The sequence below is a fragment of the Anas platyrhynchos genome, chromosome 3, assembly GCF_047663525.1.
Source record: "Anas platyrhynchos isolate ZD024472 breed Pekin duck chromosome 3, IASCAAS_PekinDuck_T2T, whole genome shotgun sequence".
Lineage (NCBI taxonomy): Eukaryota > Metazoa > Chordata > Aves > Anseriformes > Anatidae > Anas > Anas platyrhynchos.
Window position 1 is genome coordinate 61,918,888 of NC_092589.1, and position 16,632 is coordinate 61,935,519.

At 44.1% G+C, this 16,632-nt stretch overlaps 1 protein-coding gene across 1 annotated transcript; it reads right to left on the minus strand.

The window, feature by feature from the left end:
* Window positions 1-214: 214 nt before the first annotated feature.
* Window positions 215-2,870, minus strand: TCF21 (transcription factor 21). Its single transcript, XM_027454496.3, has 2 exons — window positions 2,161-2,870; window positions 215-757 (listed from the first exon to the last, which is right to left on the minus strand). The coding sequence occupies exons 1-2, from the start codon at window positions 2,608-2,610 to the stop codon at window positions 668-670; spliced, it is 540 nt and encodes a 179-aa protein (XP_027310297.1). The 5' UTR covers window positions 2,611-2,870; the 3' UTR covers window positions 215-667.
* Window positions 2,871-16,632: the final 13,762 nt, after the last annotated feature.

Consider the following 16,632-nt stretch of genomic DNA (forward strand, 5'->3'; position numbering starts at 1 on the left):
CTCTTCCGCTGAGCCCGGAGCCGCCCCCTCCCCGAGGGATTGGGTCCAAATCTCTCGCAGTGAGAAAACGCCCCCCCCAGCCCCCATCCCCGCCTTGCTCCCCCTTTCCCCCCCCTCCCCAAAGTCCGGGGGTGGCTCCCCCCGCGTCGCCCCCGGCCAGCGCCGCTCGCCCCGCTGCGACCGGAGTCGGAAACGAAAATTAGAGCGCTCCGCGTTCAATGGAAAGGAAGGTTTATTCACGGAAACAGAGCAAAAACCTGCTTGGAGAAAATATATCTATATATCTTTAGGGTGAATTACTCCATAGAGATGACTGTCAAAGTCAGTTTTTTTTTTCTTTTTTTTTTTTTTCCTCTAGGCATCTACATATTTCACAGGTCTCAGACAAAAGATACGCGCGTGGTAGGTTTTGTTTGATCTCTGTCTTTTTTTTTTCTCTAGTAGCGCTTGAACCAGCAAGGCTCTCGGTGCAGGACACTCGACTGTACACGCATTCAATAAAGTTAAATAGAGTCGGGATCTCTCTCTCGGGGCGGACGGAGTCTCTGCTAGGGCGCCCGTGGTGGCCGGCGCCGCGCCGGGGGGGCGAGCGGCTCTCCCCGGGGCTCTGCCCGGGGCCGGGGGCGGCGGCGGGGCCCTGCCCGCGCCGGGCCGGTGCTGCCGGGGCTCAGGATGCCGTCGGGCCGCACAAGCGGTTTGTGTTCACCACTTCTTTCAGGTCACTCTCGGGTTTGCCGGCTACCATAAAAGGCCAGGTCTGTAGCCAGGAAAAGACACGGGTGGCAAGGGGGTTACACACACGTCGCCGCGCTCCGTTCGCCCCACGGGCGGCTCTGCAGGGCGCCCTTCCCGACGGCTTCGGTCACGACCCCTTCCTCCTCCTCCCGCAGCTGCCCGACCGGCTCTCCCCGCGGGATCGGAGCCGCCCCGGGGGCTGCAAACGCCTGCCCGCGGCCCCCTGGCCGGCCTGGGGAAGGGCAGCGCCGTGCTCCGGTCGGGGCCGGCGGGGGAGGGCCCTCGGGGTGCCGGCTTTTCCCACGAGAGGCGCCCCGTGCACTTTTCTCCCGTGGGAAAAGCCGGCACCCCGAGCAGTCCGTCCCCCCCCACCCTCTCTGTCCTCCCACGGCCGCAGAGGCAAGGTTTTGTGTGCCTGTGTGCGGAGGGGGCGAATATCTGGGTTGGGTGTCTGGTTTATGTTGTGCTCCCGTTGTTCTGCGAGTTTTGCTTTTAGCTACAAAATAATCTCCCGAGCCCTTATCAAGATGACACCGCCGGTAATTTGCTTCCTCCACCCCGAGTCCAGAGCTCAAAAGGCAGAGCCAGATCTTGGTGAAACGTCCCCAGATCCCTTACGTGATCCCCTTATCATTAGGCACGGGCAATGCAAACGCTGTACGGGATCAAACCTGCCCCCGGTTTGCACCCAATGCACGTATTTTTACAGCTGGAAACTGGGTGTTTCTGGTGGGGAGACCCCGGGCTGCTCGGAAGGGCTTTCTGCTGCTGGTGGGAGCCACAGGAAGGATGGCCACGCAGCCCCCACCCCCAGGGGTCTGCAGTGTTTCTGATTTCTCCTCTGTGAGTTTACATGGATAGGGGCGATGTCCTGGACCCAGCAAATCTGAGCGGCCGGGCACAAAGCTCCAAAAGTCCTGTCTTTAAAAAGCTGGGGCTGGAGGATGATTATGGCAGGAAATACCGTAATAGAGAGGAGAGGTTGAGAATAAATTCGGGGCCCTTCCTGGGCTTGGGCCCTTCCAAACGCGTCCCTTTCTCTACCCAAATTCTCACACCCACCCACCTGAAGGTAGGGAGCTTCCATCAACCTGCCGAACTCTCTCAGGCATTCCTGGCACAGCAAAACTGCCCCAAATATCTGTGGCCACCCCTGGAGGGGACTGCAAGGAGCAGCGGATGGGGCCCAGGACACTCAGCTCCCAGGGCGCCGGGAGGGGGGGCAGCTGGGAGCTTGTCCCCTCACTCCGGAAGCCTTTGTCACCCCACGGGCTGGCACCGGACCCTCTGTGAGGAAGGAGTACGTGGAGTTTTTTCCCCGCACATTCCCCATCCCAGCTCCTCACTCACTTCTCCCCATCCACACACACACACACACACACACACACACACACAAGTGCCTGGCCTCAGCGGGCCGTGACTTACCAGGTTGACCGGGTGGATGTAGCCATTTTCGTACTTGTCGTTGGCCAGGATCTGTCTCAGGTGAGCGATGTAGCTGGAGGCCAACCTCAAGGTGTCCAGTTTGGAAAGCTTGGTGTCTGGGGGCACCCAGGGAAGGGTGGTCTTAAGCCTGGAGAAGGCTTTGCTAAGGACCCTCATCCTCGCCCTCTCCCTGGCGTTGGCAGCGTTTCTCTGGACCTGCTTTCCCTCCTGGCTCACTCCATTTAAAGGGCTCTTCTTGGGGGGAGCTTTTTTCCTCTTGCCCGCAGCCCCTCTCCCCTTCTGAGGGGAGCCATTCTCGCCATTGGATCCCTCCTCGTTGCTCTCGTTGGACGCCCCGAACTCTTTGTTAGTATCCATTTTCAGGCCATCGCACTCCAGCATCTCCACCTCCTGAAGATCTTCCACATCACTGAGGGACCCAGTGGACATGGTCTGGAAGGTGCCAAAGGACCGGCGGGAAAGGGGGCGGGGGGCAGGAAGGGCAGCTCCTCAAAGCTACTTGGAGGCGGTGGAGGAGAGAAGGGGCTCCCGTGCTTTCCTCCCCTTCTCTCCCCCCCAGCACTGAGGCGCAATAGCGGTCCAGAGAGGATCCCCGCCCTCCCGCCCCCCAACCCCGCTTCGCCCGTGTTTGAGGGAGGGAGGGAGCGTGTGTGAGAGGCAGAGAGAGAGAGAGAGAGAAAGCCGAGGAATTTAGTGAGGACACTAGTAATTTATCTGGGGGATAGGAGAGGCGGATCCAGCCCAGGGGAGGGGCCCTGCCCGCTGAGCACACCACATCCCCAATCACAGACCTTAGCACAGGACAGGGAGTGAGGTATCCCAGCAAGCGCTTGCCGAGAGCTCGGGACTGGGATTCAAAGCTTCGCCACTGGAGCAAAGCAACTCTCTCTCTCTCCCCTCCCTGTCTTTCTATCCTCCCCCTTCCTCCTCCTCTTCTCCTTCCCCACTTCCCTCTCCAGCCAGGGCTGCTCTCCCCCTCCCTGCCTCCTCGATGACCCAGGCGGCTGGTGTCACGGTTCTTGACGAAAGCCAAAATGGGTCATGAGCTGAGAGAGCGGCAGATCCACCAGCGAAAGCCTTCCAGGGAGCTTTGCAATGCGTGCCGTCTAAACGCTGTCCTGTAACCTAATCTGAGGGAGATTTGTGGATGATTACATTGGAGAGTGCATCCTGTCCAGCTACTAGTGTATTCCAGGAAAGGAGCGCTTGGACCTCGCCATCATAGCCCGGGCTCTGGAGGCAGGAGGAGCTGCCTCCTTCCAGGATTCCCACATGGTCTCTGGGGCACCCTGGTCCCCTCTTGCTGCCTGAGCTCCTTGGGTGAGCCAGGTGCTGGAGACCCCAAATCTCTCCAAGATGGGATGAGCACTGTGAGGGTGCCGAGGCCAGTGGGGCCATGGGCACTGTAGGGGAAGGAGGAGGTGGAGAAGGGCTCCTGGAGGGTAGCAGTTGTGTCCGACACCCACTTTTCCTCAGAGTTTTGTTGCAGAGCAGATGCCAGAATCTCTCTCTGTTATGTGCAGGGAGGGTTTTATCTGCTGCTCAGTGCATCCTTAAACATCAGGGAGTTTTGCCTGAGTAAACAAGCGAGATAAGGCCCCGGCTGTGGGGACTGCGCCAGTGAGTGCGTTAGGCCTTGCTCTGCATCCATGGAAGTTGAAGAGAAGTTTTACCATGAGTGTGAATGAGCACATCACTGTGCAGCTTGAATGAATAGCCAGCTGTATGCTGCAGTCGTGATCGCTACGTACACACACGTGCAGCCTCTGCAGAGCAGGCTTTCTAAAGCATTTAGGCATGGCCTAGCTCTTCTTCCACTCTATGTGCACCTTGGTAAAATTTTCCCCTAACCCGGCCATGGCCCCCCAAAGGGGCCAGTGAAGTGTGAACCTTCTCCTATCTCTCCTCCCTTCGTCACGTACCTCCCAAGGACTCCCAGATCCTGTAGCAGCCAGGGCTTTCAATGCAGGGGGCTGCAGAGCTGGGCTGGACCCACACGTGGGACTTTTCTGGACAAATGTCCACCATGACCAATCTCATTGCAGGGAAAACCCCAATTATTCAGCTGCTGACCTGAGGATTCACAAAGGTCTGGACAAAAATGTACAGCCCGTGATGTCACGGTGGCACACAGTGGCTCTGGAGTTAATCCAAGGTCACCGAGGCTACAGGAAGGTCCCTTACTAATCTGTGGGAACATTGCGTTGTTTTTTCTGCAGGCACTAAACAAAAACAACCAAGTAAACAAAAATTGTTGGGGGCCAAAGTAGTCTGGCTGTTAAGTGCTATACTCTCCTCATATTAATGTTTCGGTAGGAGGCAGAGTGTTGTGTTTGATGACTAGAAAGCAAGTCTTTTCTATCTATTTATCTGTCTTGGTTCTTTGGCTCAAGTCAGCCAGAAGGAAAAGAACAGATCTAAACTTTAAACCAGTTCTATACCGTTTGGCTGGAAGATAACACCTTCCCACTCACGATAGGATAAGTACATTAAGATATCATATCTCTGAGTCCTGGGCCCTTGGGAATTCACTAACCTCTAACGTCATGTTATGCTAATTGTGCCCTGTTTGTGTTTTCTCTGTGTATAAACTAAATAGATAGTCAGCATATCAGTCCTAATTAATGATTTTTTTTTTAATTTTTATTTAATTTCTTTCTTTTTATTTATTTTTTTTTCATTTTTCCTTTACAATGTCCTTGTTTCAGATCCAAACTATTACTAATCTCCAGTGTGGAGATTTATGAGCCTCCTTATTTTCTATTCCTGATTGTTGTTTGTGCAGGTGGAGATTTAAATGGCTGCATCCACTGCAGAGATTTATAGTCCAAGTGATTGATGTTAGAAATGAACTAGAGGACTCTTATTGGAGCAAGGATGACTGAAAACCAAGTTGAAGTTGCCTGTGTCTTTAAGCATGAATGACCAGAACACAAATAATCAGGGAACACAAAACCCCCTTAAAATTTTAGCATCAGAAGCTTGCAGAACAACAAAATAAAACAAACAAACAAAAAAATGTATATACTCATATAATTTATATCATTTATTTTTAACTTTAATTTAATAATTTCTGATTATATTTATTTATTTATTTATTTGCTATGGAAAGCAGAAGGGATTACCTGTCTTTTTAAAAGTGCCTTTAGTATGCAGCTTCATATACATTCTGAAAAAAAAAAAAGTATGCATACATGTCTGTTACAATCCTCTACAGATGCCACACATTTGCAGCTTTTACTGACTTGTATACATTTTGAGTCGTTAGTGCTGGTAAAATTGATCTGATACAGACCACACATTTTCGTGAAGACACAAAACATTTTTTTTTTTTGAGATTATAATGTGTGTGGGATATATATGCACATGCAAACAGCATATTGTATTTTGATTCCTTTACACATGCAGGCTATTACAGTTCCTTTAACAACATGGTTATCCCCTTTTCCCCCTCCAATGGAGATAGCTATGGGCAGACCTCAAAGACAGAACCGTATCCTCTAATCTCCAGGTAACTCTTCTTTCCTAACTCATTACATGAGTTATACCTCTCTTTTTTTCAACCTTCCTCCTCCTTATGTCTTTCTTGGCCAACCCAGGGCTTGCACCCCAAATCTGGCTCCTTGCTTTTATCTCTTTCCCCTCACTTTACATGCCCTACCTAGTCTTCCTGGCTCTTGCTCTGAATTGTAGCCCGAGTTTGGGGGAGAGACCAACTGAATACTTTGCAGAGGATAAAGTTGTGATGGCTGCAACCATCCTAACAATGGTGTGGCTAATTCTTCAGTTACATGACTGGGACAACGGACTGCCACAGGGCTAAGGGGACTGTCTGTGAAAGATGTGAGCAGCTCAGGTCCTTTTGGCCTTTCCAATACATTCACTTCTTCAGTCATGTTTTAAGAAGAAAGTCAAAATACTGTCATGGGGAACATCAGTACAAATCTGTGATTTTCCCTTGTAAATTACTATAATCTGTGTTTCTCTAGAAATGCTGAAACTTACATCTCTTGTTTACTTGTAATTGAGACCAACAAAGCCATTAGGATCAGGCTGGCTGGGGGCAGACATGCTTGGTATGGAGCTGAAAGTGTTCAAGGCCAGGTTGGATGGGGCTTTGGGCAACCTGATCTCTTGAAGGGTGTCTCTGCCCATGGCCTGGGGGTTGGAATTAGATGGTCTTTAAGGTCCCTTCCAACCCAAACCATTCCATGATTCCATGATTCCATGATTCCATGATTCTATCATTCTATGAATCATGTTCAGTTAGGTTTGAAAATAGTCAGGAAGCTACATGTAAACAGATGTAACATTTAAATTTTTACAAAACTGTGGTTACACTCAGATTTCTTCCACCCTCTCTTGGTCTCACCTGGAAACTAGGTAAAAAGGTGGAGAGAAATCAGAAGTACACTTTTACATACCTTAAGTGAAACAATACGTCTGTATGACATTAAAGAAAAAACAAAACAAAACAAAACAAAACACTGCAGCTGGAACACTTTATGACTGAAAGTCATAAAGGAACAGATTTAAAACTACTTTAATTATCCTAAGACACAAGCATGTGGTATTTTTTCTATAGGATTCCGTCTTCCCCATTGTGGAGGATAGATAATGCTGGGAAAATGAATAAAGGTTGTTTGTAGAAGTGGAGTGGCTTTATCAGAAGGCTCAGCGCAATGAAATCTTCCCACAGTTCCTTCTTAGTGCTGTGTATCTGTTTCTGGTCACAGTTTTGGTTTGACAGGTAAAAGACGTTGTGATAAATAACATAAAGCAATACACAAAGAGAATAAATAATGCCACTTTCAAGACAGTGAAAAGGCTGTCCTGGAGAACTGTCCCAAGAGGCATGTATCTGATACCAGTGTGACTACCCCTCCCTAAGAAATTCCGTTTTTTTGCTCCAAAGCTCAGAGAAGTTAGAGCTCCTTGAGAAACTCTTTTCTAGAAAGGTTTACCATGGAGGGAAAAAACGAACCAAACTAAAACAAGAAAGACAACCTAAACTACAAATCAAAGCTACGTATTTCCTTCTATTTCTATTTAGAAATATTTGAAGATTTCACCACTACCTATAATAGAAAATCTCAGTCTGACTGATTACACATTAGAAAATGTAAAAGGAAATAAATTTCAGTATCGAGAAAATGTATGTAGAAAGGTATACAGGAAACATATTTCCATTTCATTTGATTTCTTAAATCTTGAAATATCACAAAACCCAAAAGATTGAAGCTCTGGGAAGTTGAGCTTTTGTTTGTTTGTTTGTTTTCACGAATATTCAAAAATATGTTATGAAACTCAAAATACATAATCCCATATTTTATGTTGTAATCCTTTCTGGCACATTGATGACAAAATCTCTGACTTATTTAACAGGTACTCTTGTCTACAGCAGGGAATACCTGTACACGTATTAAATGTATGATTTCTACCACCCTGACCTACACTACATAGTACCTCTTCCTGTAGCTTTGTTAAAATCAGCAGGGCGTACTCACAGAGCAAAGCAGACTATATGGAAAGAATGGCAGCTGCCATCATAGAAACCAAGCCACGATTAGATGTTCTAATGCCTAAGAGAGATGATGACAGAAAGGCCATTGTCCTCACTATGTAGGATGTATCAAATCACTGTGGGACTCACTTCCCACTTCACCTCACCCAGGTGAGGGTTTCTGGTACTGTAGCTGTGTTACGAATGTCCTGCCAAGTATCTATCAGTTCAAAGCTGAGAATCACAGAAATAAGAAGCAAGTAAGATGTACAAGTTACCAAAGCAGAAACAAGACAGCAAATCCCCGAGATGAGCACTGAGCCCAAACTTTCAATCAACTTTTCACAAACTTGTAAGTGAACCTCCTTTTTGTGCATGCTTGTAAGAAGTAAGTCTAAAAGGCTGTCATATTTGTTTTATGATGCACTTTTATTCATATACAAAAGGAAAATCACAAACTCTTCCATCTCTCCTGCAGGGACTATCAGTATTCACTGCTTCCAGGATGTATCTCAGAAATATTACTCGATAGTTGACATTGTAAACTGCTGATTCTTTTATGAAGTGGTCAAAAGAGAAATATGCAAAAAAGCCAATATATCTTATGCAAAATTATCATTGTAGGATTAAAGTGCAGACATAACTGTTTTATTTTGAATATTTCTTTCTATGATGTTTCTTTATTGGCTAATCCTTTGCATTTTTGTGGTTTAAAAACATGATGAAATTTGTTGATAGGAAATGAGTTCCCTTTTGCCCTCCAATCATTAGCACATTGGAGAAAGTTTTGGAAAATAAAAGATTTTTTCTTCAGAGGAAAATTTGGAAAAGAAGAACACTTTGTAGGGGAGTGGCAGGAAGAATGTCAACTATTCTGGTGAGCTTTTATTACTCATATGGTTTGTGGCACAATTAGGCATGTGTGTGGACACAGATTTTCTGAAATTCCTGTCCACTTAGAGTGCTCGCAGCTCCTGGAAGTCAGGTACCCATAGAATCCACGATTAAATGCAGTAGGTCAGCCTATGCCCTCTATTTCCATCCAAATGAAACATCACATGCTGGGACCATGGCTCTTTGTGGGCTGCTTTATGCTATTGCAGTTGGCCGCAGTTTGTGCTGTTGGACTCCCTACACTCCATCTGTCACAGGGAGTTTGTTTTTTTACCACCTCTGATAGGGGGCCACATTAACCTTCAAATACACATGCCTGACTGCAGTAACATCAAAAGGAGTGGCCATACATAGCTGAAAAAAATATTTGGGTCAAAAATACTGATATAATAAGATAGCAACCTAGTAATATTCAATTGCCCACATGTATGATTGCATCTAGGGCTTCACCCAACACAGTAGTTAGATGAAGACAGCGTGTTGTGGCTGAATCTTAAATGGGAACATTAGCTGGCAAGGCAAACAAGAAAGCAGATTATACATCCTAGTCAAGTGACATAGAAAGACCACAGTCACTGTGCCTTTCTTTTGACTCTGACAGGCCTTATACATGCCTCACACACTGTGACTCTCAAAGCTCCTGGAACATCCCCAAAGTGGGGTCATGGCATTTTGCCACAATGCAGTCCTTTGGTTTTATGGTACGTATTGTAGACGAAGAGCTATAACACATATAGAAATGGTGTTGTTTTAGAAAGTGGTATTGCAAAATCACATAATAAAAGTCTATTTAAGTAATTTGGAGGAAATAAATAGCTTTAAAAATGAACCACAGGAAGAGCATAAAAAGAAGACCATAAATGTGGGTTGCAGTAGAGTTTCACGAGAAAGGACCAAAGAACTGAAATTGCAGAAGTGAGGGGAGAAAAAGGGCCTAAGCACAGATGGTGAATGCAGTCTGGCTCTCTTTTTCCCTCCCTGCTCTCTTTATCCGTATTCGTGCAGATCTGGGGTGACGATCAGACTGCCTGGTGTTTGGTTCCTAGCCAGGGATTATGGCTAGCCCAGAGGAAAGAGAAACAGAGAGATGGTCATCGGATCTTCTGCTAGCCAGGGCCTGCAGGCCCTGCATGCTTATGCAGTTCAGTGAGGGAAAATAGAAAACATCATTTAGTAGCTGCCCTGAGTCCATCCAAAGATGACACAAGCAGAAAGGCCAAGTTTTTCGAAACTGCTGGCAAGATAAGGTCTCTGCTCCAAGTGACCAACCATTAAAGTGTCTTCTTTTTAGAAAGTATGGTGTAGGACCCAGGTATGTATCTGCTTGTGTTTTAAGATCTGATGATACGATGCCTGAGGGCAGTGCGAGAAGAGGGTTGCTTTCCAGAGCTTCCTGATTTAAAACTGTTGAAGGAGTTTCATTTTTTATGCCTAATTTTAATTTCCATATAATTTCAGCTTGTTTTACTCTGTACAGTAGTTACCAGCCAACCTTTGCATGTTGCACCAAAAAAAAGATCTTTCTTTGTCATGCAGCCTATCTGGGTTGCATAGCAAATTTCCCAAACACCATATACCATACCATTTACCATATGCCTAAATTAGGTGGAAAAATATTGTGATCTGTTCTCTGTAAGGACTGAACAAAGGTTTACTTGTGATCATTCTGAGCCATGTTGACTGGAATTTCCACAAAGTGTAAAAAATGACATAAATACCTGACATAGCACCCACGAGTTTTCTCTCAACATTGTGAGAGAATTTTCTCTCTCAACAATTCTCTCAGAAAGGATTTGCACATAGGCAAAACTCTCCCTGCAGAGCTTCTCAGCTGATCTGTTTGTGCCCAAGGACCCCAGGGAGACTCACAATACAAATTTCCAGAGGCTGCAGTTGTACACTGGATGTCTGGGGCCTGCTTGGGCTTCCCAGTACCAAAGCCATGCTCAGTCCTGAAGAACAAGAACTTCCTGATGAAGCTTAAATGAACTTCCTGGTGCAGCATCCATAGCAATGCACCACATCACCTTTCTTTTTCTCCTCTCCCCATGTCTTGACTCATTGTATTCTTCCATGTCTTCTTACTAGCCTGTAGCCAGTTTTTTTTTTTTATTATTATTATTTTTTATTATTTTTTTGGGAGGCAGGCCCTGGGGAATTCCTGTTTGCAGGTGTCAATGGAATTAGTCAGGTAACTAGTGGCTCAGCATAATTGTAACATGGCCATTCTGCTACAGTTTATGGTGCAAATTAACGAGGTGAAGTGCAAATGGGCCTAATTTAAAGACTCTTCTTTGATTAAGGTTCTAGCCAGAGTCCTGGGGTATGTAGGTTGATTATCTGCTATATCACAGACTTTCTAGGTGACCACAAAAGAGGAATCCTTTGTTCTCCAGTTCCCCAGTGGTAAAAAGGGATGAGAACACTTCCCCACTCTGCAGAAACATTATGAGGGGCTTAGACACTATGGTAATGGATACTGAGGGTAGCTAAGATAAATAACCTGATAGTTAGTTGCAAGAAAATGATTGATGTTAGAATACTACAAATATGTTGAAAGCCTAAAATATCTTTGTGATGTCTCCTCATTTCTTGAAATGCCAATTAACATTTTTCACTCAGATACCTGATGTTTACATTGGCGCATTTTTATGCTCACGTGTCTTACAAAATGGATACTCGCCTGACTTTGATTTTGGATGAAAGCACTCGTTCCTCGATCTTGTATTAATTTTGAAAGATAGAAAAGTTGCTTTTATAGGAACAAAAACAATGAATTTTGATTGTGCTAGTGATGAGTGACAAGCTGAAAGTTTAATAAACAGACCAAGAGTACCATCATTGGTAACACTATAGCACAAGTAGCAAATCACCATTGACTAAATTATTCTGAAGTCCCCAAGCTCTCTGTGAAGAAAAATAAAGTGTTACTTCAGTTTCCTGTAATCCTTCCTCAGTAAAAACACAGGATTCCCTTAGGAGAGTTAAAATCCATTACGAGGTTTCTTTATGCCTTTTTGGAACTCTAATTGTCTCCTCCATGAAGGGTCTTACTTCCTTGAACAAATAGCTAACACAGACTCTCAGGGTGAAAGGGGGCTCTGAAGAAGTCACCTTTTGGGCTCATCTTCTTCCAGCATCCTCTTTTTGGGTTCTCCTGCCCCACTTCACCATTTTCTGAAGGCTCCCTCAGTACTTTTCAGTAGCAGAGTATACATGGTTACTACCCTTGACCCATCAGAGAAGCCTAGCTGTTTCTTTTTACCCAAGGTGCTTCTTTTTCCTATAGACATATCTTTCAACCACTTTTGTTTTCCACCTTTGTATGGTACCCTTCCTCCTTTGAGTCTGCTTGTCTCTTAGCAGATTTGTAATTTTTGCAGTTTGTTCCATGTGGATTTGTTTCTCAGTGATTTAAATACTGGATTTAACTCAAGTTGTCAAATAAACTTCTCAATAATATTCTCCTTTTCCCCCAACAAAATGGTAAAAGCACACATTTGTAAATCCATAAGCAGCATCTTATCTGAGCTCCTCAGTACACAAAAATGGATGCAATTTTTTTTTAGTAGGTAAAGGTATTTATGAGCACAATTGTTGAGACAGGGCTAAAAAAAAGGAGGTACTTTGGTATTAAACTTCCTTTAACATAAGTGGCATGTGATGATTTATGTGCTGAATATATCAACTGTAACAACAGCCAAGTAGATTTTCTGTAGATCTGTCCCTTCCAATTCTGAACAATCTCTTTTACAGAAAAATTGTAAAATACATATCTGGCTACTTGAAACTTTGCTTTCCTTCTAAGAAATGGATGAGGAAAGCCAAACAGCTCCAGGATATACAGCCCTATACAAGGTGTTAGAGAGGGGGAGGGTGGTTCCGTGATGAATGACCAGTCGTTCAATTGTTTTCTTTCTTGCAGAAATCAGAGACAGAGTACAGTTTATCTTACCCTGACTTTTAGCAAGACAGATTGGCAGGCGAAACCCCCAGGTTGAAGTCATCCAACCACCAAGTAGGGCAGAGAGACCAGTGCTGTTACCCTGCCGGGACTCACCCCCACCCCCAGTGCATTTGAGAAGTCTATGGTGTTCCTTTCTGAGGTTGCAACATGAACTTTAGCTTCTTTCACACCATTTTTATGCTGAACACAACCTGAAATGATTCATTTGGGGCCTGACTCCTCCACTGCTAGACAAGCTGAGAGCAGGCTGTACCCAAGGATCCCTTGCAAAGTCACTGGAGTAGAAGTCCCCTGCTCTTTGTTTTACCCCCCTCATACTTTCTTTCATCTGTCTCTGAACTTGGTTTTGTCTACTTTCAAAATTTCAGGCCTGAGCTGCTATACTAGCATGATTTGCTGCATGGGTGTAAGCAGGGAGGAAAATAATGTGCCAAGAGGATAAAAATCCTGAGTAACTGCAAGCTAAGTCCAAGGCAGGCTGTCATCATCCCAGGTTTTTCCTGCATTTACCTTCAATAGTATTTTTCTCATCACCTCCATCCAGTCATTTGGAGAAATTCTTCTGGATATAGCATCCTGAATTTATTCCATCTAAATCTGAGAGGCAACATAGATCTTAAGTGGCCCTAATCACGCTCTGAAGGTGCGTGTTTCTCCGTGACAGGTATGAATGGATCAGAAGCTGAAGTCAGCAGCAATGAAACAGGGCCAAAGTGCACATTATTGAACAGTTTGATAAAATTCAGAGAAGCACAAAAGGCATGATAGACACAAAGAGTTAAAAGGAAAAGATGGATGCACTTGCAGTATCTATTACTTACAAGTGACCGTAATGTGTTTATACAGCTCTCAGTGGATAATTAAAGGGAAGAACTGACACTAGACACTGCTCCACCTTACACACTGCAGCGTGGGGAAAGTCACATGAGTGGTATAGTAAGAAAACAGCAGCAGATTCCCTCCTCCTTGTCTTGCCATGCTCAGTCTGTTCTCATTTGCAGTTACAGAGATGCCTGTCTGCTCTGCATTGCTGGAAGTGAGTTAGAATATATTGATAACATTAGGGTCCAAGTGACAGCATTGTATTCAAGTATTTTATACATTCTGACAGCAGTGGAACAAAAGACTTTGTCAGGCTCCAGTTCAGCAGGACATATCCTCAGCAGCATAAACCTATCCCATGAGTTCTCCATTACCTACTTATTTCTATAGCTATTGACTATACTTTCAGATCAAGAGTAGATTTAAGTCCTTGTCTAAGCCATGGGTGACCAGATGAGCTTCTGGGTGGGTAAAGAAGTCATGGCAACAATGTGATTTCTGTGCATGTTTTTGATCAGGGGGAGTGATTACCTGTTCTCTGGCCATGTGAAGGGTCAAAGAAGACCATCCTCCCTCTGGACTGCCCAGAACAGTCAGCCAATTTGTCAAGAATCCCCTAGGATAAATAGCTGTCTCCAGAGACCTTTATAGTGACAAATCCAAATAAATCAGAGTCACTTTTACTGAGCACTTCAGCAGACAGCTCAGATTTAATGAATCAGCCTTCAGACCCCCAAGGAAGATTTTCTTTCCCAAGCCTAAGGGGAACAAATACATGTCAAAATTTTCTTTCAGGGTAAAACTCTATCAATCCAGCCTGTGATATTTTGTGATTGCAGTTACCACTAACAGTATTTTCAAGAGCACTGAGAACGCAGCAAACAGCTCTCAGGATCAGCAGTATGATCTGTGTGCCCAGTACAGATGAAAGGAGGTTGCTATGGTCAGATAATTTTCCTCATCAGTGATTGGGGATGGAGTTTACATTCCTTTATTAGTGCCCTTCTGCACTTTTGGCTGGAACTTCTTGCCAACACACACACACATGCTCACACAGAGACATGTGCACAGGAGAGGAAGAGACAGAGAGAGAAAACAACCCTAAAACTCACCAGCACCAAGAGTCATCCCACAGATAAAACCTTGCAGGGTAGTCACTGTGGGTCATTCAAACAGTTTTAAGGCTTAACATCTTGATCCCCTCTAAAAACTTCCCTCTCCATTTCCTTCCCCCCTTTGGGATCCATCCAGATGCCTACTCAAATACCTGCTGGCGCCAGAGGAAATTCTCCTGTAATGGATACCCTGCGATGTAAAACCAATATTTTGTTTCCAGGGTCATCCCTTTCACACCCCCACAGATCCTCTTGCTTCACCAACCTGCCTCTTGGTCAAGCCAAAACATGAGAAATTGTGGATCTGAAGGGTGAGATTTCAGAACAGTTTAATAGGCTTGGTGATTGCTAACCCACACATTTCCTTAGCTTCCTCCTCCCATTGTGGTAGCCTCAGCCAATAATTTATGTCAGGTTAACAGGCTGCTGGGCAGATACCTCCACTCATAGTTCAGCAAAGAGTGAGAACGACAGCAATATAACCAGCCCCGAAGTGCTTGTGATGATCAGGTTGGTGATACCTCTTCAGAAAGGCTAGTGTGTAGTATAAAGTTATGAACCCTTTTTCTGTAGTAAGGCGTAACTCAGTGGGACAGGATCCATTCCCAGGTAAAACGATTACTTAAAAAGCATGTGCAAACACAAAGGCAGAAACATTTCATTTGTGTTGATGTCTTGTTGCTTGTTTAGGGAATCATGTTCACAATAAGAAGTGAATCAGTGCTTGAAATTTGGCCACAAAATTCTTGATTATGTGTTTTACCCCATAGTACCTTTTATTTTGATTTGGGCTCTCTGGATGTTCATACGCTTGCCATAATAATACACCATTTGTTTTATATTATTGCACTGCAATACTATTAACTTTGTTAAAGGTTGTATGGGATACGTTTAAAGGAATTCTTAAGAACAAACTGCAAATAATCTTTTTTTTTTTTGGTAAGTGATATTTTTAGGTGCTTATTTCTTCATGTTGCCTTAAAATGCATAACATGGGCAAAATGTTCAGCATAATAATTGAAAAGTTAAGATTATATAAAGCAGTAAATATATTTCACTTACATAAAACAGTATAAAATCCTACCTTTTATTTAAATTAACAAAGCTAAGTGGAAGAATAGGACAATAAGGACTCATTTCAGGGTTCTGTAATTAGATTACTGCCAAATTAACTTTGTCTTTCTAAATCTTCCTCATGAAGGAAACAAACAGAATTACTGACTTTTTTTCTCCATTTATACCCTTAAATAAAAAATAATGTATTGAGAATGTCAAGAAACAAATATTCTTTTGTCAAGGACTGAAAAAAAGGAACCCATGAAATAATTTTTACAAAATGGCTGCAAGTAAGACTTTGTTATGGAGCTTGAAATTTATTGCAGTAGAAATTCGTCATCCAAAATCCTGCAGAATATGCTAGAATGATTGTTCACTTCTTAAAAAAGTCTCTTCCATTCTGACATAATATATTGCATAAAGTGCAGGAGAACAAGAGTAAAAATGTGTTTTTTTAATGATTAGGGACTGATCTTGTTCCAATTGAGTCAATGGCAAAACTCCATGGAATTGAGCTGAAAATATGGGTATAGATAAGATATTGTTTACTGCGCTCTTGCTTTTTCTGAGAGCAAAATGTAAATGAAATATTTTCTTTGCACAAATTAGATTATCCCAAGTCATCTTGCTGACTCCTACTTAAAACAGACCATGGGGATCTCTCTACGTTCTTCAGGAGTTGCAAGCCCATAAATCCATGCAGACTTGAGGACACTTTTGCCACTGTGTGAACTGGTTGTTACACAAAAGAGGAATTAACACACTCATAGATCAAGAGATCATGAGATTTTGCTTGAATATAAGAATTAATGTAACGTTAGCAAGTTTCTTCACCCCTCTTTCAGCTCCAATTACAATTAAAAAAAAAAAAAAAACACAAATAAAACAACAACACAATACAAGTACCTTGGGACAGAGTCTTGCCTGGTTTTGTAAACCAAGCAAGAAGTGTATTAGCCATGAACTTGGGGGAGAAGAAGGTTTTCCCCTATGTCTCATGGCCATATTTGAACTAGAAAATCAACAAGTGGATTGGCCCTGGACAAACAAACAAACAACATAAAAGAAACTAGCACCCTTAAGCTAGATTCCAC

What these genes read in the sequence shown, in the direction of transcription:
- TCF21 (XM_027454496.3), bottom strand. Translation starts at nt 2,610, where the DNA reads ATGTCCACTGGGTCCCTCAGTGATGTGGAAGATCTTCAGGAGGTGGAG. An exon ending in ACATCCACCCGGTCAACCTG is followed by an intron (nt 758 to 2,160) that starts GTAAGTCACGGC and finishes TCCTGGCTACAG; the next exon opens with ACCTGGCCTTTTATGGTAGC.